The sequence below is a fragment of the Salmo salar genome, unplaced genomic scaffold (assembly GCF_965601325.2).
Source record: "Salmo salar unplaced genomic scaffold, fSalSal1 ptg000257l, whole genome shotgun sequence".
In the NCBI taxonomy this organism is placed as follows: Eukaryota; Metazoa; Chordata; class Actinopteri; order Salmoniformes; family Salmonidae; genus Salmo; species Salmo salar.
Genome location: NW_027675339.1, coordinates 1,635,173 through 1,660,728, shown reverse-complemented (window position 1 = coordinate 1,660,728; position 25,556 = coordinate 1,635,173). Strand labels below are relative to the sequence as shown.

General features: G+C 42.4%; 1 protein-coding gene across 1 annotated transcript; it reads left to right on the top strand.

Moving 5' to 3' along the window:
- Positions 1-5,889: 5,889 nt before the first annotated feature.
- Positions 5,890-25,434, top strand: LOC145867229 (uncharacterized). The gene is made up of 4 exons (XM_082971304.1): positions 5,890-5,934; positions 20,987-21,310; positions 21,554-22,399; positions 22,464-25,434. Exons 1-4 carry the CDS (start codon positions 5,890-5,892, stop codon positions 22,701-22,703), a joined length of 1,455 nt encoding a protein of 484 aa, XP_082827430.1. The 3' UTR covers positions 22,704-25,434.
- Positions 25,435-25,556: the final 122 nt, after the last annotated feature.

Genomic DNA, 25,556 nt, shown 5'->3' with positions numbered 1-25,556 from the left:
TTCCCCCACCTTACTCCCATGGACAGATTCCCCCACCTTACTCCCATGGACAGATTCCCCCACCTTACTCCCATGGACAGATTCCCCCACCTTACTCCCATGGACAGATTCCCCCACCTTACTCCCATGGACAGATTCCCCCACCTTACTCCCATGGACAGATTCCCATGAGGAAAAGGGAGAACGAACCCCCACCTTACTCCCATGGACAGATTCCCATGAGGAAGAGGGAGAACGAACCCCCACCTTACTCCCATGGACAGATTCCCATGAGGAAGAGGGAGAACGAACCCCCACCTTACTCCCATGGACAGATTCCCATGATAACCGGACACATGGAAATAAGAGGAACGGTAGAAGTAACGGAGGAAGAGGGGGCCTGCACACCTGGAGCAGTATGCGCACCCTCTCACTCAACAGGAAGAGGCCCAACAAAAACAAAGAGACACACAAGAATTGAAGAAGGTTTCAATTGCTATGGTGGATTGATGGAAGCCCTAAAAGCAATGGAAACAGAAATAGGGAAAAAGGAAACATTGAAACACAAAAGAAGGAAGAAAAGAAAAGGACCAGAAGAAAGAGCAACCAAGGAAGCCCTTTTAAACACCAGAGGAATCCCAAATAGGGGACAGTCTTGGTGAAGAATCTGAAGAAGAGGAAGAAAGTGGTAGACTTGGTATAAATCAACTAGAAAGAAGAAGTAAACTATTAACACAACAGATACAAGAGGAGTATGAACGAGCACAGGAAGAATATGTACAAGAGCAAGAAAGACAAGATGAGGCGATAGCTCGCAACCTACAGGAGAGCCTGAGATATGAGCCCACAGAAACAGATCGCAGAGTACTCAGAGAAGGGGCAAAGAAGAAAGCAGGACACTGTAGTCCCGAATAAACAAAGTCCAATCCTGATTAAAGGAAATCAAGGACACTACATACCATGGGCTACGCAGGACCTGGAAGGGTTGGTTGCCCGGTTGCCGGACCTCCATGAGGGAGCTGGAAAGTGGATCAGGACCTTTGAAGAATTTACAATGGGGAAATTGCTGGCGGTAGGCGACATAAGGGCATTGTTGGCAAGGGTAACGAACGTGCAGAGAATGGGAGAAATCATGCAGGAGGGAGGAATCAACGGCACAGAGTGGGAAGTGTCAAGGGATGGACTGATGTTTGACAGGTATAGGCCTGCCGTCTGGAGGGCCCTAAGGGCAGCATACCCAACAAAAGTGGACCCCAAGGCACTAAGGGGAGAGGCCATTGGAGATACAGAAAACCCGGCTGCATACCTGCATGGACAATTGAAAAGATGGAGAATGGAAACAGAGCAGGACCCGGAGGAAAATGAACTGATGACAACAATATTCCGGACCTCAGTGGTGGAAGCTATGCCCCAGCCAGTAAGGAACCAACTGGAGGACGTAGTGGGACTTACTTCAAAACCTTACAAAGAATTTCTGTGACTATGTAATTCACGCTGTGGAGAAACATAGAAAGGAAGAGCAGAAACAAGCTGAACAAGGAAAGGAAATCCAGAGAAGGTTGGCCCAGTTGCAGCTGGATGAACTGACCAAGGGAAAGAAGAAAGTCCAGGCCTCAGTAACCACTCCTTTGCCCGAGATTGGAACAATGGCTGCTGTTTCCCCAGGAGGGCCGCAACTGTCAACCCCCGGCCGGACCCAAGTGCCTGCCCCATTGCCAGTAGCAAATGTGTACACACAGCCCCCGAATTGGAATGGTGGGAATATACAACAGAAAAACATACAGGTGGATCAAGGGAGAGGGCCCAGGACCCCGCGGGGGCCGCCTGGTGTGTGTTGGGGTTGCTACCAACGAGGACACACCAGACGTGAATGTCCCGCAAACCCGTGGCAGGATCGGACTGGAGATAACACCTACAATAGGCGTCCACCAACAAACAACAGCTCCGGTGGCTGGCGGCCACCTGCTGGTGGAAACCAGAATGGCTGGGGCCCTACTGGGGGATGGCAGGGCAGCCAAAACACACCCCCGGGCCCTGTGAACCCATGGTCAGGACCCAATCAGACGTACTAGGGGTGCCCAGAGAATCCTAAAGGGGAGGGTCAGTTCCCAATTCTAACCACAAGAGCTGACCAAGAACCTGTGTTGCAGGTTCAAATAGAGAATAAAGACATACCCATGATGATATATACTGGAGCCACTTACACATGTGTGAGTTCAAATTATGCCTCTCATCTCCCCATGTCTGGTAAATATGCCAAAACAATAGGATTCTCGGGAAATACGCAGCTAATTCCAATGACCGCTCCAGTTCATCTTACTGCCAATGGTAAACCAGCCACAATCCCAATACTGGTATCAGATCAAACACCAGTTAATCTTTTAGGAAGAGATGCCCTATGCAAAATGGGTATACAAATTAAATGTTCCCCCCCGACGGGGTGATAATAGAAAAAATAGGACTACAATTACCAGTGGTAAGCACAGGAGTCATGGCCAACGTATATTGGTTAGGAGGAATTGAGACAGATGTAGACAGAACAGCGAGGAGATGGGGTAAATTTATTCAGGCCCAAATACCTAAAGCCGTTAGAGCAAAATCTGAATATCACTGCACAATGCAATTTGACCCTCATCAGGACCCATTATTAGAACAGCTCTGGGTTATGGGGGCAAATGGTAGGAAAGCACCAATTATGTCCCAATATATAATCATTGGAGAACAGGGAGCAGCCATGGATGTGATGGACGAAGATGGATCTGAATTTGTACAAAAAATGGTTCAATGTTTCTGACTCTATCCCTCACATCACATTGCTGGTGAATCAAGGTTTCACATCAAAAGATCTAGGACCCATGATGAGGAAAGCTAAAAAGACAATATGGGACAAAACAGACAATCCATTGATCTTCCATTCCGAAGATAAAGCATTTATCAAGATAGTAACCACTACAATGATGATTGGCGATTCTAGGGAGATAGAGGTCAGTGCAGGCCAACAAGTAGTGTTAGGTGAAGGGATAGGGCTACTTAGTGAGCTTAGAGAAGAAATGGAAAAAAAACATACCATCAGAAGTATGGTCACAACATGACACCGACGTGGGGCTTGTCAAATCAGCAAGTCCGATCAACATAAAAGTAAAACCAGACGCCAAACTTCCCTGGAAAGCCCAGTATCCTATGAAGCCTGAAGCTGAAGAAGGAATAAATTCAACAATTGAAGGATTGATCAAGACAGGAGTATTGATTGAGATGCCAAGTGTTTGCAATACACCTTTGCTACCTGTGCTTAAAGGCGATGGTAAAAAATGGAGATTGGTACATGACTTAAGGGCTATTAATGATATAGCACAAGATTGTCCAGCGGAAGTTCCCAATCCTCACACGCTGTTGACTAACGTTCCCCCAGATGCCAAATACTTCACCGTGATTGATCTATGTGGAGCATTTTTTAGTGTCCCCCTGGCGGAGGAATGTAGGTACTTGTTTGCATTTAGGTACAGAGGAAAAACTCTGTCTTACTCTCGTCTCCCCCAAGGATTTAAAAATAGCCCGCACTTGTTCAATCAAATATTGAGAGCAGATCTAGAAGAATTAATGCTTGACGGCACTCTGACCCAATATGTAGATGACCTGTTAATCTGTGCCTCCACAGTAGAACAGTGCCACTCAGACTCACTAAAAGTACTGCAGACGGAGGACACAAGGTCTCTAAAACAAAATGACAGTACTGTCAACCCCAGGTTGAGTACTTAGGCAGAACAATAGCCCATGGAACCAAAGCCATAGCTCCAGGACAGCTAGAGGGAATTAGCAAAGCACCATTACCACAAACGGTAGCGCAAATGATGACCTTTTTAGGAATGACAGGACTTAACCTGACTGGACAAAGGAGTATGTAGTCAAGACAGCTCCTCTGAGAGAAATAATGAAGGAAGCAGGACAGCTTAATCTAAGAGCACCGCTGGAGTGGAACGCGGATGCTGTAGTTGCGTTTGAAACACTTAAAAAAGAGATGCAGACAGCACCGGCCCTAGCGGCCCCCGACTACACTAAACCATTTTTGTTATACGTAGCAAATAGGTGTGACAACTGTGCGGCTGCTATTCTCATGCAGGAAACATGTAGTGGTAGGAAGAAACAGCCTATTGCGTGCTACAGTACTAAATTAGATCCAGTAGCCCAAGGCTACCCACCCTGTTATCAGGGATTGGCAGCCTTGCATTAAAGATTTGCCTATCCACAGGGCTTAACTGGGTAGATGCTTTGCCGCTTGCACTAATGAGCAGTCGCATGGAAACTAACAGAAACACGCACTTGTCACCGCATGAAATTCTAACGGGTCGACCCATGCCTGTGCCATCACTAGGGGGACTGTACAAAGGTCCCTCTTTAGACATACTAGAAACAGAACTAAAATCATATGTAAAGCACCTAACCAAGATACATGAAGTTATATATTCACAGGAGAAAAAGAAGGAACCGGAGTAGAGACCAGAGGGGCCACGCCAGGTGATACCAGGGGACCTGGTCTACATTCGGGTGTTCCGGAGAAAGTGGGATCAACCAAGGAGAGAAGGACCCTACGAGGTGGCCGAAGCAACATCAACAGCCGTCCAGGTGAAAGGAAGCAAGACGTGGTATCATCTCAACCACTGCACCAGAGTCCCAACAGAAAGGAAGAAACAACCGGATAGAAAAGAGGATGCTGATACACCAAACGGGGGCGCGACAGGAGAAGAAGCAGCGGAAGAAATTGTGGCTCCAAAAGGAAGCCAGGAAGCTAACAGGCCAAGTGGAAGCCAAGAAACAACTGATACACCACCAACTGCTCTCAGAAGAAGTAAACGAAGAAACAGGGCGGGAGAAGAAACCTGCCAACAAACAATATTCAAACCTGTGGGACCAGAGACTCCAAGGGGGGGGAAACGATATGCCTGATACTCCTGGTGATATGCCTGCTGTGGTAGATATCTATGGCGAAAGCCCAATACAATGGGACCCAGAAGTACACCCCAGAGAATGGGAACAATTCTTCCCTGGAATTAATGACTACCCAGATGGGGAGCCAGGTGGGTCAGAGGAGGGAGATCCACAAGCTAAAGAAGGAAATACCCCTACAGGAGCCACTGAAGAAGGAAATATCCCAACAGAAGCTACTGAAGGAGAGACGAGCCCAACAGGAGCTGCCGAAGGAGAAACTACTCAAACAGCAGGAGGAGAAACTTCCCAATGGAGAAAAGAGGGAGACGTTCGAAGGGCAAGGGACTTTTCCCACAATTGACTTCTCGACACTCAACAGGTCCCCTTGATGAACAATTGAATAGGAAAAAAAGAGAGGAACCTGCCGAACAACCGGGTAGGACAAACAAGGTTAGCATTCCAGTCCCACCTCAGATCATAACGGAAACAGGAGAACAAAGATCGGTCACGATATACAGGGTAAAACCCCTACCTGATGTCGCGTACTGTGGATGGACTCATCATCAGACGAAGGGAGAAGTGATTTGGGATCCGAAAGGATGTGACTTAACAATAACCAAAGAAGAAAATGAATGGGTGCTCAGCATAAATAACATTGAACCCGTTGAAGGAGAAGAATTTATAGTTGAACTGGCACGTACAGGACTGACTGAAGGGAGCAGTTCAACCACCATGAAAATCGAATTCACACCGGCACCCAATCTAGAGGTGCTTACAACGACTAGAACCACGACGACTGTGGCAGCTGCTGTACACACCACAGTGGTCACCACCAGAGTACCAACTACTACTCTGGGTGAAAAATCCACTATACCTACAACAAAACCAAAAGCATCAGAAACAGCAGGGTTCTTTACTGACATTTGGAACTTGTTGACAAAACCCAACAGTCCACCTCAAGAGAACGACGCGGATGAAACAGCAAATATGTTAGAACCAGAACCGCTCAAGGACAAAACATTGGAAGAAGCGGTAAAGAATGATTAGTATAAATGGGCTAGGTATACGGCGGACAGACATTGAATGGACGATTGTATCTTGTGCAGCAAATCACCCTTGTCTGAAGTGTTAATAGTACCTGAACCTGCATCATTTGACAGTTGTGCTAATTGGAAAAATGCTAATTGTAAACCGGGAAAGTACCATATTCCTTTGTGACATTGAATGCAGAATGGCCTTGGGTAGTACTAGGGGTAAAACTATGTTAAATGAGACTGTACTGGCTAATAAGGAATGTGCTGCATACAACATTAAAACTGATTTAACTAGACCTCAGATAGAAAAAAGTACTGTGTTTAAGGGAAAATATGAATGTTTCTATAACTATGGTATTGGTCGGATTAACGTAGGAAACACAACTGTTAAATGTGACACTATCTGGGTGTTAGAGATTGCGGGGATTCGCAAATTTGATGAGAAAGGATTAACTACCAATAGGAGGGGTTCGTGTGGCCACATCACTCAGGTTGCACCGTCTCTTACTATGTTAAAAACCCAAGATAGAGGTATTGCTGATAGCTTTTGGATGTGTGGGAAAAACAAACTTCTGAATGTTCTTCCTGAAGAATGGACTGGATTGTGTGCTTTAGTCAGAGCAGTCCAACAGGTTACCGTCATCAAAACACCACAGGAGGAGCATGTTAACACTAGAACTAGGAGGGAGTACGAACCAGATCCTAGAGTGTACCTTGATTCAATTGGACAACCCAGAGGTGTGCCCAACGAGTTTAAGGCCAGAGATGAGATTAAATCTGGATTTGAATCTATATTTTTGTGGGTAACACCCAATAAGAACTTAGAGTGGATTAATTATATATACTATAACCAACAAAGATGTATTAATTATACTGACTCTGCCTTGACAGCCTTAGGAGAACAGGTAAAGGCCACAAGCCAGATGACATGGCAGAATAGGGAAGCTCTCAACTGGCTTTTGGCAGAGAAAGGGGGAGTTTGTGTAATGTATGGAGATGCTTGTTGTACTTTTATTCCCAACAACACTGCACCTAATGGAACATTTTCCCTAGCTATGAATAAACTTAAAGGCTTAAGAGCAGAAGTAAAGGTGAATGCGGGGTTTGATTCTCATGTCTGGGATTGGTTGGACCTGGCTTTGGGAAAATGGGGTGCTATGTTTACTAGGCTGGCCATTATGATGGGTGGAGGTCTAGTAGCATTGGGCATTGTATTTTGCTGTGTGGTGCCTTTGGTTAAATCACTTGTGGTCAAAACCACTGTTAAAAACAGATGGCAGTACATGGAGCAGACCCTAGACATAAGAGGGGGGTCAAGAAAGAAGTTTAAGGAACATATACTGGATCCACCTCTCATAATCAATCCTGTCCCTGGTAACCCTGGACATTATACGGACAAGTATGGAAAACCTTGCAATGCTGTTGGAGGACCCCTTGATTGACCTTTTGGTAATCCTAACTGTCGTCATGGGGTAATTCTTGGGGGAGGTTATGAGTGCCATGATTGGCGTCCTGGTGGGTTTCCTGTGTATGCCAAAGACCCTGATTCAGATGAGATAGTGCTTGTCCATGTACACAAAAAATGTCTGCAACCCAGGCGTTGCAAGTGGTGCTCCCAAGAGGACAATGATGGACATTACCATCATCCTGAACCCTTATTATGTGCAATGTGTCAAAGAGAGGATTGCCCTATATGTGGAAATAAGGAATGTGCCCCTATGATGTAAATTCTGGTATGACTTTGAACAAACCTTAAGTGTATGTCGTATTTTATGTTTGTTTTATGGTTTTCATACATATATAAATGTATGCATTTTCTTTTAAATTTAAGCCAGTTTTGCCTTCCTAAAATGAGGATCATTTATTACACGCTAGGTAACAGAAGGTATTCCGGTTACAAGTGTCTACGGACCATGCCCTTAATCTTCTAGCAGTAATGAGTGATGTATGCTTAATTTCTGTTAGAAAGGGGTCCGCGAGGAAGAATCGTGTCAATTTGGAATGTTGTCTGTAACTTTTATTTTTGCTCACTCAGGCCTTGTTCAGATTCATAGTAAGAATATTAACTTTAATTAGGTCTATTATGTTTATTATTCTTTTAAATTCTTGTTATATTCTATACTCTACATAACTGAGATAACCTCAGACAAGGCTATGTACTACGTGCTCATGCTTCTTCATAGTATACTAATTTGTTATGTGTATCCTCATTTACTATTTTAAGCCTGACTGGATCTTTTACTCCTACCCATGTTTGAGATGTTTGGTCCAGTATATGATTATGTTTTATCTGTTCACATTTCGTTCAACACACTTACTATTCTATGTATCTATTATTTTGCTTCCATCCTTATTGTCTCTAGTTTAATCAGGTTTGATGTGGGACTAATTAGTCCCAGAGGAGGGATTTATGTGGGAGACTGCTGAGGGAAAGAAATATAAATACATTAGCTAGCGAAAGAGGAGACTGGCAGCTGGCCCTGAGTGGAGATAACAGGTGGCCATACATCCCCAAGTAGGAACCACGCAACGGCCAGGCAAGCTGAATGTATGGCCATGACTAAATATATGCCAAGCGTAAGCATGCAAAGCATGCCTTATTTTCATATCCATATGAGGAGAATCTAGCCACCAAAATGTTAGAGCTAAAAGCAGATGAGGGCGTTATCCAGCCACTACTATGTTAGAGCTAAAAGCAGATGAGGGCGTTATCCATTGGGTTGAAAGAAAATGGTGGCAGAACGCATGGTTTTACTTCATTTACATAAAGGGTGGACCTATGTATTGTATGTGCATAAAAGCAGAGCCGGGGCCTAAGGAAGGGAGTCGTTGTTCCGCGGACCGGCTCGGCTTTACTACTCTGTATTAAAGACTATATTAAATTTACAAGTTCTTGTAAGAAGTGTTATTCTTAAGACAATTTTCCACCACACTAGCAGGCTGGTTAAGTTAGCATTAGCCTAGCTAACATCTCCGACCATGCGTTCACTGAGCTACTCTCCTGCTAAAGAAGAGGACATCACAGTAAAACAAGAAGTAGAGGGTGAGGCCGTTACTGTGAAAGAAGAAAAAGACGCGTTCAGAGTGAAAGAGGAGGAGGATGTCACAGTAAAAGAAGAGGAGGATGCAGTTTATGGAGTGAAAGAGGAAGAGGGGGAGATGACTGTTACATCGATAGAGGAGGAAACTGGACATCTGGGCCCGGTTTCCCAAACGCAACTTAAGGCATCCAATGGTTCTAACGGTGAACTTAGCCATAAGATGGTTTTGAGAAACCGTTCCCCGATTAACACTAGTAAGTACTGTCTTAACAGAGGCACAAACTCTGCAGTTGTTGAACTGATGTTTGGTGTTAAAGGGGAAATATAAAATTTCTACATCCATATTTGGACTTTTAAATGATTTATATATAGCCATTGATTCTTGAAGAATATAACACATGCCTCATGAGCTTAGTTTACCCCATCAGATCCCCAAATAAGCTTTTTTTTACTCCAACATCTAGAAACAATGTAAATCAACACTGTACAGCCTCAACATGGTTAAAACTGTAATGTTGATATCATGGATGGTCAGTCATTGCATCCATAGGTCTGTCTATGCATTTGAAAGTAGTTACATTTCTCCAAACCCATCATCTTATTACCAAAACAGTGTTTGAACCGCAGATTGGTTGAGTGATTGCTGTGTGAGTTTTTTTAAACAGCAACAAAATGGCTGCCTAGAGACTTGGTTTGGTAAACAGCTGAGGGATGGGGGAAGGAGAAATGTAATCACTCTCAAATTGAAAGACAAAGCTATTGTAGCAACCTTCAGGCTATCCCCTGAATTCACTACACTATGAATACAAAGACTGGCTGTTCATGATGTCATAATGATAGTTTAACCAGGTTTCTAGGCTAAATAGTATATTCTAGAATTCATCCATGATGTCATAATGATAGTTTAACCAGGTTTCTAGGCTTTATAGTATATTCTAGAATTCATCCATGATGTCATAATGATAGTTTAACCAGGTTTCTAGACTATATAGTATATTCTAGAATTACCAGTGTAGATTTCCTGTGGGGGTCAAATTATTACAGCTGTTGATAAGTCATTGTATAATATTCAGACAATTTTTTCATCCCATTACATAAAAGGCGAAACATTCCTAGATTCAATAACATTCATGAATTGGTTTGAAACCTTTGTTTTAAACCCTTCTCAAAGTTGGTGCCTTGACGGATTTGTGAAAGACGGTTTGTCAAAAAACACTTATTTAAATGTTACCTTTATTTAACCTGTCTGGGCAACGTGGGACATTTGCGTCCCACCCTAGTCAACAGCCAGTGGAATCATGTCGCGCAAAATACAAATACCTCATAAATGCTATCACTTCAATTTCTCAAATATATGACTATTTTACACCATTTTATAGATACACCTCTCCTGAATCGAACCACGTTGTCCAATTTCAAAAAGGCTTTACAGCAAAAGCAAAACAGATTATGTTAGGAGAGTACCCTGCCAAAAATAATCACACTGCCATTTTCAAAGCAACTAGCATGCATCACAAATACCCCAAAACACAGCTAAATGCAGCGCTAACCTTTGACAATCTTCATCAGATGACACTCCTAGGACATCATGTTACACAATATATGCATTTTTTGTTCGATAAAGTTCATATTTATATATAAAAACAGCATTTTACATCGGCGCGTGACGTTCAGAAAATATTTTCCCTCAAATGCTTCCGGTGAATCAAATATAATATTGTCATTCAAAGAATTATAGATTAACATCTCGTGAATGCAACCGCATTGCCAGATTTAAAAGTAACTTTACTGGGAAATCACACTTTGCAATAAACGAGGTGCTATGCTCAGAAAAATAGGCTAGGCGATACAGGTTAGCGCCATCTTGGAACCATCTAAAATCAAATATACTATTGTAAATATTCACTTACCTTTGATTATCTTCATCAGAAGGCACTTCCAGGAATCCCAGGTCCACAACAAATGTAGTTTTGTTCGAAAAAGTTGTTAATTTATGTCCCAATAGCTCCTTCTTGTTAGCGCGTTCCGAAGGCTACTCATAATTTACGAAGCGCGCGCGGACTTGTCCTCACGAATGTGCAAAAAAAAATGTATTTACGTTCGTTCAAACATGTCAAACGTTGTATAACATAAATCTTTAGGGCCTTTTTCAATCAGAACTTCAAAAATATTCAAGGCGGACGATTGCATTGTCTTACTAAACGTTTCGGAGCGAGAGAGTACCCACGGGCACGCGCATCATAGTAGTAATGGCCCTCCCTCTATGACAAACTTTCCAGGCCTCTCGTTCGGTCAGTTTTTACCGGAGAAGACTCAAACCACTTTGTAAAGACTGTTGACATCTAGTGGAAGCCTTAGGAAGTGCTAAATGAATCCTAACTCACGGTGTGTTTCATAGGCAAAGGGTTGAAAGTGATTCCACAAATCAGATTTCCACTTCCTGTTAGGGTTTGTCTCAGGGTTTTGACTGCCATATGAGTTCTGTTATACTCACAGACACCATTCAAACAGTTTTAGAAACTTCAGTGTTTTCTATCCAAATCTACTAATTATCTGCATATTCTTGTTTGTGGGTAAGAGTAGTAACCAGTTTAAATCGGGTACGTTTTTTATCCGGCCGTGAAAATACTGCCCCCTATCCCCAACAAGTTAACTGGGCAAGTCAGTTAAGAACAAATTCTTATTTCCAATGATGGCCTACCCCGGACAACGCTGGGCCAATTGTGCACCACCCTATGGGACTCCCAATCACGGCCGGTTGTGATACAGCCTGTAGTGACACCTCAAGCACTGAGATGCAGTGTCTTAGACCGCTGTGCCACTCGGGAGCCCCAAAATCATGTTCTAGTGCTGTCCCCAACTAAAATACATCTTGGTCAACCAAGAGTCATCTGTTCTTTCTACAAATCGCCCCATGTGTTTTTATAAAATCAACTATATGTACGTAACTTGTCTGATGCTGTAAGCATGCTGTTTGATTAAATAATTACAGATACACAAGTTACTCGAGGGAGCCAGTCACCAATTTAACCAAGAAAAACTCTTCCCTCCTCCTCCCCCCGCTGCGCTGGACTTCGTAAATTCTGCCGTTTTGCTCCTGAAGTTTTTTTCAGTAATTGACTACACCAGAGGTCGTAAAACTTTTCCATTTAGAGTGACAATGTATCTTACCATTTCTACCGATTTGCGTGCCAGTTAGGATTTTCATATGCATATTTTACTGGAACAGTTTAATTTAATTCATAATAGTATCTCAAAATCATTGTCTGTGATTAATCTACATTCTATCTAAATCTAAATGAAAATTATACAAATCTAAAAGTAACTTTTATTGCCATTGCCAACTATGTAAAAATAAACTTGAAACATTGTATCAACTATCAATTGGGTCCTCCAAAACTTGTGATAGCAAGCTTGCAACATTGTATAAAATATTCTCGGCCCTCAGTTTCCCGGCGCCAGTGAGTTCAGGACAGACACAGCTGTCGGCTATTTGTGCAAAGGAAAAGAAGTAATCAGGTATTTTATGACATTTCCACTGGATCAGAGCATAACATTTTTCCCTTTCATGCCGAGTGGAAATATTTTACGAAAATACTTAGAGGAACTATTGTCGTACGCAATTGATTTTGATTAGACTTTGTTTACTTGCTGTTTGAGGTGAAGGAAAAATTACTTTGAGAAGCTCCACAACTCATTAGTGGTGGTGCATTAAGACAATCAGAAATACTATCAGACATCCCCAAATGGGCACATTTATAGGCCTACATTTGCGTGCAGGCCAGGTAGACTAGTCCTACTTCTATATGCGTAATTAGGTGTGCGTCCTTACTCAACATTGACAGGAGTGTTTCAAGCAAAGACAATTAATAAATTGCGAGGTCGGATCTGGGTGGTCTGCCAGGGGCCGTTTCATTTAGTGTCCGTTTGGGTCGGCATGGGAATTGATTGTCTATAGTATGTTGTACCGAAGTTGACCGAATGAAAGGGAACAGTAGTTATAGTCATAACGTTACGCTTGTCATATGATGAACTTCAACTTAAATACTGGATCTTGCTGTCGGACAGTTTTTTTTAAATTCTGAAATGCACTCGAATTACGTATCATTTAGTGGCTCCTTATGTTATGCTGGGAAAACAGTTTTCGTGGGCACAGAAATACTGAATAATTTCAGAGTTTGCTAAATCCAATGGTTTTTAACTGAGATTCATCTTGTAATCCAATGGCGTGTTGTAAATATTATGTTTTTTTCGTCTTTTTTAAAATATATTGCAATATATTTCAATCTTTTTTTTCCATTTTTAAATTAAATACACCTTCCGGCAACCCGCCTCACCCATTATAATACGGATCTGCTATTTTTTAGGCCTTATAGCTAGAACCTCCATCAGCAGCTAACCAGCTAATTAGCTGGCAGCTATTTAGTCATTGTTAACCACTGCTAGATGTCTTTACCTTTTTAGCTCAGATACCAGCCGCTTTTAGCCTGGATAATACCTGCCAGTCTGCACAGCGCGATATCAACCCTGAGCATATCGAACTGTTTTTCTCCACTACATCACCGTATTCCTGCCGTAAGCTCTGGACCATTACACCGGATAATCGCAGCTAGCTAGCTGCTACCGAGTGACCTAGCCTCAAGCTAGCCTTGAGCCAGGCCCATCTCCCGGCCTGCTCAGTGGACCCTAGGATCACTCAGCTACACAGCTGACGCCTCCCGGACTCTTCACTAAGACGACTAGAAGCCACTACATCACCGGATTCCTGCTGTAAGCTCTGGACCTTTGCACCGGAGTGGCTATAGTGGCTAACGCCCTTGTCCCGAAGCTAGCACCAGTTAGCCTCGAGCCGGGTGTATCTCCCGGCTAGCAAACAAAATTACTCCAGCTACAATACCTCTTTTGCCAATTGGCCTGGACCCTTTGTCGACACAGAGCCCCGCCGATCCATCACGACTGGTCTGTCGACGCAATTCCGTCTGATGTGCCTTCAACTGGCCTTTGCCAGATGTCGGTGATGCCCTTGTCCCGAAGCTAGCACCAGTTAGCCTCGAGCCAGGCGCATCTCCCGGCTAGCGTAGTAATGACTACCTAACGGCTTCCCTGGTTCATATATTCCTGTTCACTGGACCCTATGATCACTTGGCTACATAGCTGATGCCTGCTGGACTGTTCATTAATCACGGTACTCTGTTTTGTTTATCTGTTGGCCCCAGCCTCGAACTCAGGCCCTGTGTGTAGTTAACTGACCCTCTGCCCATTCATCACCACTTTACCTGTTGTTGTTGTCTTACCCGTTGTTGTCTTAGCTAGCTCTCCCAATCAACACCTGTGATTGCTTTTTGCCTCGCTTTATGTCTCTCTAATGTCAATATGCCTTGTATACTGTTGTTTAGGGTAGTTATCATTGTTTTATTTTACTGCGGAGCCCCTAGTCCCACTGAACATGCCTCAGAGAACTCTTTTGTCCCACCTCCCACACATGCGGTGACCTCACCTAGCATAACTGGTGCCTCCAGAGATGCAACCTCTCTTATCGTCACTCAACGCCTAGGTTTACCTCCACTGTACCCGCACCCTACCATACCCCTGTCTGTACATTAGGCCTTGAATCTATACTACCCAGCATTCTGCTCCTTTTATTTTCTGTTCACAACGCACTAGATGAGCAGTTCTGATAGCCTTTAGCCGTACCCTCATCCTACTCCTCTGTTCCTCGGGTGATGTAGAGGTTAACCCAGGCCCTGTGTGTCCCCAGGCGCTCTCATTTGTTGACTTCTGTAACCGTAAAAGCCTTGGTTTCATGCATGTTAACATCAGAAGCCTTGTTTGTTTGACTCACTGCTTTAGCACACTCCGCCAACCTTGATGTCCTTGCCGTGTCTGAATCCTGCCTTTGGAAGGCCACCAAAATTCTGAAATTTCCATCCCCAACTACAACATTTTCCGTCAAGATAGAACTGCCAAAGGGGGAGGAGTTGCAATCTACTGCAGAGATGGCTTGCAAAGTTCTGTCATACTTTCCAGGTCTATGCCCAAACAGTTCGAGCTTCTAATTTTAAAAATGAATCTCTCCAGAAACAAGTCTCTCACTGTTGCCAGCTGTTATAGACCCACCTCAGCTCCCAGCTGTGCCCTGGACACCATATGTGAATCGATTGCCCCCCATCTATCTTCAGAGTTTGTTCTGTTAGGTGACCTAAACTGGGATATGCTTAACACCCCGGCCGTCCTACAATCCAAGCTAGATGGGCACCCTCATAGATATTATCCTGACCAACTTGCCCTCCAAATACACCTCTGCTGTTTTCAATCAGGATCTCAGCGATCACTGCCTCATTGCCTGCATCTGTTATGTGTTCGTGGTCAAACGACCACCCCTCATCACTGTTAAACACTCCTGCGAGCAGGCCTTTCTAATCGACCTTGCCCGGGTATCCTGGAAGGACATTGACCTCATCCCATCAGTATAGGATGCCTGGTTGTTCTTTAAAAGAAATTTCCTAAATAAGGATTTTCTTAAATTAGCATGCCCCTTTAAAAAATGTATAACTAAGAACAGATATAGCCCTTGGTTCACTCCAGACCTGACTGCCCTCGACCATTACAAAAACATCCTCTGGCGTACTGCACTAGCATCGAATAGTCTCCGCGATATGCAACTTTTCAGAGAAGTCCGGAACCAATACACACAGTCAGTTAGGAAAGCAAAGGCTTTTTCAAATAGAAATGTGCATCCCGTAGCTCTAACTACAAAAAATTTTGGGACACTGTAAAGTCCATGGAGACTAAGAGCACCTCCTCCCAGCTGCCAATCTGCAGTGAGGCTAGGAAACACTGTCACCACCGATAAATCCACAATAATGGAGAATTTCAATAAGCTTTTCTCTACGGCTGGAGATGCTTTCCTCCTGGCTACCCCAACCCCGGTCAACAGCTCCGCACCCCCCGAAGCTACTTGCCCAAGCCTCCCCAGCTTCTCCTTCATCAAAATCCAGATAGGTGATGTTCTGAAAGAGCTGTAAAACCTGGACCCGTACAAATCAGCTGGGCTAGACAAGCTGGACCCTCTTTCTAAAATTATCTGCCGCCATTGTTGCAACCCCTATTACTAGACTGTTCAACCTTTCTTTCGTATAGTTCGAGATTCCTAAAAATCAGAAAGCTTCCGTGGTCAACCCCCTCTTCAAAGGGGGTGACACTCTAGACCCAAACTGTTACAGACCTATATCCATCCTGTCCTGCCTTTCTAAAGTCTTCGAAAGCCAAGTTAATAAACAGATCACTGATTATTTCGAATCCCACCGTACCTTCTCCGCTGTGCAATCCGGTTTCCGAACTGATCATTGTTGCACCTCATCCACGCTCAAGGTACTAAACGATATCATAACCGCGATCGTTAAAGGACAGTACTGTGCAGCCGTCTTCATTGACCTGGCCTGTTGTCCGAACCTCTGGCAGTCTCTATGGGGGTACCACAGGATTCAAATCTCGGGCCGACTCTTTTCTCTGCATATATCAGCGATGTCGCTCTTGCTGCGGGTGATTCCTTGATTCACCTCTCCGCAGACGACACCATTCTGTATACATCTGGCCCTTCTTTGGAGACTGTGTTAACCTCTTGCTTCGAGATAGGATCCCGTTAACGGGATTGTTTGACAAAATAGCATGGCATGAAATTTTAAAACAACAAAATTCTAATAATTTCAATTTTTTAAAACATACAACTATTTTACACCATTTTAAAGATACACTTCTCGTTAATGCAACCACATTGTTCGATTTCAAAAAGGCTTTACAGCGAAAGCAATACATTACATTATGATAGGACACCACCAAAACAAGAAAAGCCACACAGCCATTTTCCTAGCAAGGAGATGCGTCACAAAAACCCGAAATACAGCTAAAATTAAGCACTAACCTTTGACGATCTTCATCAGATGACACTCATAGGACATCATGTTACAAAATACATGTATGTTTTGTTCGATCAAGTTCAGATTTATATCCAAAAACAGCATTTTACATTGGCCCGTGATGTTCAGAAAATGTTCACACACAATGTGCACACATATTACAGAAATACTCGTCATAAACGTTGACAAATTACATAACAATTATTTAAAGAATTATAGATATACTACTTTTAATGCAACCGCTGTGTCAGATTTCAAAACAACTTTACGGGGAAAGCACATTGTTCAATATTCTGAGTACAGAGCTCAGCCATCAAAGCAAGCTATACAGTTACCCGCCAAGTCATGGCATCTGCAAAACTCCAAAATAGTGTTATAAATCTTTCCTTAGAAAATAAAGGAAAGCCGCACACTCTAAGAGCTCAGATGCAAAAATGTAATAACCAACGTTTCGACAGCGAAGCTGTCTTCATCAGGGTATCATCAAACACTGCGAGATGAGTCATTTATATAGTGTCAAGAGACACACAGGTGTTTGTAATCATGGCCAAGTATGGCCTAATATCATTGGTTAACTCAAATATTTAAAAAATGGCATACAAAGAACATACAAAAAGACAAACAAATGGATAGCATACGATCATAGCATTTGTAGTCTAAAATGTATCTAACAAACAATTACAATGGCAAAATCACAATTATCACAAGAATGGCTTCAGATCAAAGTCTATGTTGAGACCGAAGGGAGCAAGGGTCTTTAAATTAAATCTTTCCTTACCTTTGCTGATCTTTGGCAGAATGCACTCGAAGGATTCCCACTTCCACAAGAAATGTTCATTTGTTCGATAAAGTCCATAATTTATGTCCAAATACCTCCGTTTTGTTGGCGCGTCCAGAACACTATTCCAAAGGCACGAGACGGGGGCGCACATAAATAGACGAAAAGCTCAAAAGTTCCATTACAGTTTGTAGAAACATGTCAAACGATGTTTACAATCAATCTTTGGGGTATTTTTAATGTAAAAATGCGATAATTTTCCAACCGGACAATAGCGTATTCATTCCAGAAGGAAAAGAAGGAAAGGCGCGCCTCACCAAGTCCCATGTCCTCAGACAGGCCACTCATTGACTGAGCTCCTGTTTTCTGTCTAGTAACAGGAGAAGGATGAAACCCCCCTGCAGGCCCCCCTGTGGCTCAGTTGGTAGAGCATGGTGTTTGCAATGCCAGCATGGTGTGTGCAACGCCAGGGTTGTGGGTTCGATTCCCACGGGGGGCCAGTACAAAACAAATGTATGTATTCACTACTGTAAGTCGCTCTGGATAAGAGCGTCTGCTAAATGACTAAAATGTAAATGTAAATTTAAACCAGTTTCTAAAGACTGTTGACAGCCAATGGAAGCCTTAGGAAGTGCAACATGACCCCTTAGACACTGTAGTTTTGATAGGAATTCAAAAGAAAAACTACAATTCTCAGATTTCCCACCTCCTGTTTGAATTTTTCTCAGGATTTAGTAGATACAGTATGTAGATACAGTACGAGTTCTGTTATACTCACAGACATCATTCAAACAGTTTTAGAAACTTCAGAGTGTTTTCTATCCAAATCTACTAATAGTATGCATATCCTACCTTCTGAGTCTGAGTAGGAGGCAGTTTAATTTGGGTACGTTTTTCATCCGAACGTGAAAATACTGCCCCCTATCCCTAAGAGGTTTTAACAAACCTCCAAACGAGCTTCAATGCAATACAGCACTCTTTTGGTGGCCTCCAACTGCTATTAAATGCTAGTAAAACAAAATGCATGCTCTTCAACCGATCGCTGCCCGTACCAACCCGCCCGACTAGCATCACTACTCTGGACGGTTCTGACCTAGAATATGTGGACAACTACAAATACCTAGGTGTCTGGTTAGACTGTAAACTCTCCTTCCAGACTCATATTAAGCATCTCCAATCCAAAATTAAATCTAGAATCGGCTTCCTATTTCACAACAAACCCTCCTTCACTCACACTGCCAAACATACCCTCGTAAAACTGACTATACTACCCATCCTTGACTTCGGTGATGTCAGTTTCAAAATAGCCTCCAACACTCCAATCAGCAAACTGGATGCAGTCTATCACAGTGCCAACCGTTTTGTCACCAAAGCCCCATATAGCACCCACCACTGCGACCTGTATGCTCTCGTCGGCTGGCCCTCGCTACATATTCGTCGCCAAACCCACTGGCTCCAGGTCATCTACAAGTCTTTGCTAAGGTCGCCTTAACTCAGCTCACTGGTCACCATAGCAACACCCATCCATAGCACGCACTCCAGGAGGTATATCTCACTGGTCATCCCCAAAGCCAACACCTATTTTGGCTGACTTTCCTTCCAGTTCTCTGCTGCCAATCACTGGAACGAATTGCAAAAATTGCTGACTTTGGAGACTTATATCTCCCTCACTAACTTTAAGCATCAGCTATCTGAGCAGCTTACCGATCGCTGCAGCTGTACACAGCCCATCTGTAAATAGCCCATCCAACTGCCTACCTCATCCCCATGTTTTTATATACTTCTTTTGCTCTTTTCCACCCCAGTATCTCTACTTGCACATCATCATCTGCACATCCATCACTCCAGTGTTAATTTGCTACATTGTAATTACTCTGCTACTATGGCCTATTTATTGCCTTACCTCCTTACTCCATTTGCACACACTGTATATAGATTTTTCTGTTGTGTTATTGACTGTACATTTGTTTATCCCACGTGTAACTCTGTGTTTGTGTCGAACTGCTTTGCTTTATCTTGGCCAGGTCACAGTTGTAAATGAGAACTTGTTCTCAACTGGCCTACCTGGTTAAGTAAATAACTAAAATCTTAACTTTATTGACAACACCCAAATGGATACTGTCATTAACGCGGTTCTTCAATAATTACACATAATTCTTAATGCTTTAGCAAACATATTAAACAGGACATTCAAATATCCTTACAATTATAATCCAAGGTAGTGTGAAATGTACTCATAAGCAACCTGGAAATGGAGGTTACTCCCCTGAGTTTTCCCCCATTCACATTCAGAATACATTGTGAAAAACTAAAATCTTTGCTCACCATTTTTGCTCCAGGCAGATATAGTACATCCATAACTATCGCTTTCCTCATTAGCAGGGAGGAGTTTCTGCAATCAAATTGCCCTCGTGCTGCAATTTTAGCAAATACAGAAAGGGGCCTATATTGGAGACCAAAAGTTGTCTGGCACACTGCTTAGAGTTTCAACAACATTAATATCTTATTTCTAGCCTACAATCATCGATGTTACTACTAATGTGAAAACAAGACAAAATATGACTATTCTTGCTCATTTTAAGGCAAATGTCAAATTTTTACATTCATTACAGACGTCAATTGTTGTATAACATCATGGCTACGCTGTTGGCATCACCTTTTACAGTGGATTACCGCTGTTGTGGGCCTTTAAATCATCTGTATGACTTTGTTGTTCACACAGGAGAGATACTTCACTACCGTGGATCCTCTGGGGAGCCTCAACAACCTCATGATGCTGACAAGGCAGAGAAGAGTCTCTCCACATTAGAACACCTCAAGAAACACCCACAGAGATCCACAGGGAAGAGAACTCACTGCTGCTCTGACTGTGGGAAGAGGTTTGTTTCTCCAGGACATTTAAAATCACACGAGAGAATACACACGGGGGAGAAACCTTATAGCTGTGCTCAATGTGGGAAGAGATGCACCCAGTCAACAGACCTTAAAAAACATGAGAGAATACATACAGGAGAGAAACCTTATAGGTGTGATCATTGTGGGAAGAGTTTTGTTCATTCTGGGAAGCTGACTGTACACAGGAGAATACACACAGAGAAGCCTTATACCTGTGATCAGTGTGGGAAGACATTTGTTCAATCTCACCAGCTGACATTACACCAGAGAATACACACAGGAGAGAAATCGTATAGCTGTGATCAATGTGGGAAGAGTTTTGCTGCATCTAGCAATCTGACTGTACACCAGAGAACACACACAGGAGAGAAACCTTATAGCTGTGGTCAATGTGGGAAGACATTTGTTCAATCTCACCAGCTGACATTACACCAGAGAACACACACAGGAGAGAAATCTTTTAGCTGTGATCAATGTGGGAAACGTTTTGCTTCATCTAGCAATCTGACTCTACACCAGAGAATACACACAGGAGAGAAACCCTTTAGCTGTGATCAATGTGGAAAGCGTTTTGCTGCATCTAGCAATCTGACTCTACACCAGAGAATACACACAGGAGAGAAACCCTATTGCTGTGATCAATGTGGGAAGAGTTTTACAAGATCTAGCAAACTGACATTACACCAGAGAATACACACAGGAGAGAAACCTTTTAGCTGTGATCAATGTGGGAAGAGTTTTGCTGCATCTAGCAATCTGACTCTTCACCAGAGAATACACACAGGAGAGAAATCTTATAGCTGTGATCAATGTGGGAAGAGTTTTGGTCGATTTGGGCAGCTGACTGTACACCAGCGAACACACACAGGAGAGAAATCTTATAGCTGTGATCAATGTGGGAAGACATTTGTTCAATCTCGCCAGCTGACATTACACCAGAGAACACACACAGGAGAGAAACCTTTTATCTGTGATCAATGTGGGAAGAGTTTTGCTGCATCTAGCAATCTGACTCTACACCAGAGAATACACACAGGAGAGAAACCCTATAGCTGTGATCAATGTGGGAAGAGTTTTGGTCAATTTGGGCAGCTGACTGTACACCAGAGAATACACACAGGAGAGAAGCCTTATAGCTGTGATCAATGTGGGAAGAGTTTTGCTGCATCTAGCAATCTGACTCTACACCAGAGAATACACACAGGAGAGAAACCTTATAGCTGTGATCAATGTGGGAAGAGTTTTACAGAATCTGGCAGTCTGACAAGACACCAGAGAATACACACAGGAGAGAAGCCTTATAGCTGTGATCAATGTGGGAAGAGTTTTTCTGCATCTAGCAATCTGACTCAACACCAGAGAATACACACAGGAGAGAAACCCTATAGCTGTGATCAATGTGGGAAGAGTTTTGGTCAATTTGGGCAGCTGACTGTACACCAGAGAATACACACAGGAGAGAAGCCTTATAGCTGTGATCAATGTGGGAAGAGTTTTGCTGTATCTAGCAATCTGACTCTACACCAGAGAATACACACAGGAGAGAAACCTTATAGCTGTGATCAATGTGGGAAGAGTTTTACAGAATCTGGCAATCTGACAAGACACCAGAGAATACACACAGGAGAGAAGCCTTATAGCTGTGATCAATGTGGGAAGAGTTTTTCTGCATCTAGCAATCTGACTCAACACCAGAGAATACACACAGGAGAGAAACCCTATTGCTGTGATCAATGTGGGAAGAGTTTTATAAGATCTAGCAAACTGACATTACACCAGAGACTACACACAGGAGAGAAACCTTTTAGCTGTGATCAATGTGGGAAGAGTTTTGTTCATTCTGGGAGTCTGACTGTACACAGGAGAGAAACCCTATTGCTGTGATCAATGTGGGAAGAGTTTTATAAGATCTAGCAAACTGACATTACACCAGAGAATACACACAGGGGAGAAGCCTTATACATGTGATCAGTGTGGGAAGAGTTTTGCTGCATCTAGCAATCTGACTCTACACCAGAGAATACACACAGGAGAGAAACCTTATAGCTGTGATCAATGTGGGAAGAGTTTTGTTCATTCTGGGAATCTGACTGTACACAAGAGAACACATAGAGGAGAGAAACCTGCCCAGAGATAATCTGATAAAAGATCTCTGATCAAATATCAGAAAATACATGGAGTTGTTTCATGATATCAATAAATAAACTTCACAATGTAGAATGTTAACACATTGTAGTAGGACAATGTAGACACCTAAACGTTTGCCCCTTCATCAATTGATTTCAACATGATATGGATATTAGCCTTGGGGAAAATCCAGGCTCTGAAAGGGTTGTTACACTTACCACGTTGGTGACCCACTTGAATCAAAATGCAACACTTCAAAATGTATCTGGCTGTTTTCTACCAGTTGTCCTCTAACCAGGGATGTACACATTATTCCCAGATTCCGTGTGGTTTTTGAGCTGTTAGTTTTAACAGGACGTGCAACTTCATCTCCCTCCTGTCACACAAATGATTTTAGCATGATATCGATGAATAAGTGTTGTGTTCCTTTGTTTAGCGACCCCTAAATTTAAATGCGTCACTCCAAAATGTAGCTGACTGTCTTCTGCAGGTTGTCCTCTAATCAGTGAGGTAAAATATATCTCCCATTTCCATGTGTTTTTTAGTTGTGTTAGTTTCAACAGCACCTACAACCTGATTTCCCCCCTGACTATATCAGTGATTTATTGCTACTTGTCAAAACAAGTGTTTTTGGTGCTTGTGCAGTTTATAAGAAGCTTGTTTAATAAAAATACAAGTAATATGATTATTGTGGCAGATGTTTGTGTATATAGCACATGTTATGTTTAGGTTTTCAATACATCACAAACTGTTTCTGCATTTTGGTTTTTGATTTGGACAGCCCACCAGACATTATTTCCTAAAGGACTTAATGATGAAATGCCTATGTATTTTATGTTGTGATTCTGAACTTGAATTGTTTTCCTATTTAAGATAATTGTGATGCTTTTCGTACGATGTACCCAATGATTAATGAAAACTTGTCCTCATTGTGGTTTTATTTAATGCGTCTTATTTATACACTGTAGTGTTTGTGAAATGCTTGTTATGTTTGGTAGCACTTATTTATTTGTCCTTTGCCTCCAACCCCTTTCCATGCATGGAAAATATCCCACCTAGCAAAATGTAATTGAAAAGATATTGAAAATAAGACTATGCCCAACATCCAATACACATTCAGTTTTAGTTGAAAGTGAAAGTTGAGAAGATGTCGTTTTTTCATTGACTTGAAAACAACTTAAATTCAACTTACTTGCAGCCTATACACATGGACGCAGTATAATAAATTGGTCTATAATCAATTGTATTAACAATCCTACATCACTCCAGCATTTATTGACAACATCCAAGTGCTAATTGTCTTTATTCCACTACTGAAGAAGCAGGACTCAAATCACCTCATATTTCAAACATTCAGCCTGACAAAAGATACATGTTTTATTATTTTATGCCTCACCATTAAGTTAATTATTGCCAATACATATTAACAAAGGGGTGTACATTTGGTTTGATATTTCATATTTACAATTAATGTAGCATTTAGTAATCAATGATTTATGCAACCAACTGACAATTTTTGGGTACAATTATATTGACGTAATATCAGGGATCATTTTATAATGTCATTTTAGAATATCTGTGTTCATTCTCAGATGTGCCAACCCAAATGTACTAGAGCATGACATTGGGGACTGGGCCCCGATCCAACAACATGCCTATCTAGTGAACCCTGAAAAGAGAGAGAAGCTCCGCAGTGAGGTGGAAAGTTACTATGGATATTGCAGGAGTTTCCTCTTGAAATCAGACATGTCCGTTTTAAGGGCAACTTGGTAGCTGATTGTCTCAAGGCTGGGCAGTCAAAAATGTTTTGTGTTTAGCCATTGCGTTGCCATGGATCCCAATTTATTTTGACTGCACGTTTTTCCGTATTGGAGATGAGTATTGTTTGGGCTCGTTCCAAGGGGACGAGAGTTCTAGAAGCTAGTGAGTTTTAGGAAGACGAGAGTTCTAGAAGCTAGTGAGTTTTAGGAAGACGAGTGTTCTAGAAGCTAGTGGGTTTTAGGAAGACGAGAGTTCTAGAAGCTAGTGAGTTTTAGGAAGACAAGAGTTCTAGAAGCTAGTGGGTTTTAGGAAGACGAGAGTTCTAGAAGCTAGTGAGTTTTAGGAAGACGAGAGTTCTAGAAGCTAGTGAGTTTTAGGAAGACGAGAGTTCTAGAAGCTAGTGGGTTTTAGGAAGACGAGAGTTCTAGAAGCTAGTGAGTTTTAGAAAGACGAGAGTTCTAGAAGCTAGTGAGTTTTAGGAAGACGAGAGTTCTAGAAGCTAGTGAGTTTTAGGAAGACGAGTGTTCTAGAAGCTAGAATTGTAGGATTCTATAGAAAGAAAAAGGATTAAAAAAATTATACGTGTAATAAATAATAAATATTTTGTTTTCTTGTTTTTATTTGTTGATTGTATATTATTATTTAGAAATACGTGTTTTTTCTTGTTTTTAATTGTTGACAGCCAGTAGACACCATGTTTATATTGGTGAAGGTGAAGCATTGTAGATGATTAAGTGAAATGGAAGTTGTAGAGATACTCTGAATGATCGGCTATGAAAAGCCAACTGACATTTACTCCTGAGGTGCTGACCTGTTGCACCCTCGACAACCACTGTGATTATTATAATTTGACAATGCTGGTCATTTATGAACATTTGAACATCTTGGCCATGTTCTGTTATAATCTCCACCCGGCACAGCCAGAAGAGGACTGGCCACCCCTCATAACCTGGTTCCTCTCTAGGTTTCTTCCTAGGTTCCTGCCTTTCTAGGGAGTTTTTCCTAGCCACCGTGCTTCTACACCTGCATTGCTTGCTGTTTGGGGTTTTAGGCTGGGTTTCTGTACAGCACTTTGAGATATCAGCTGATGTAAGAAGGGCTT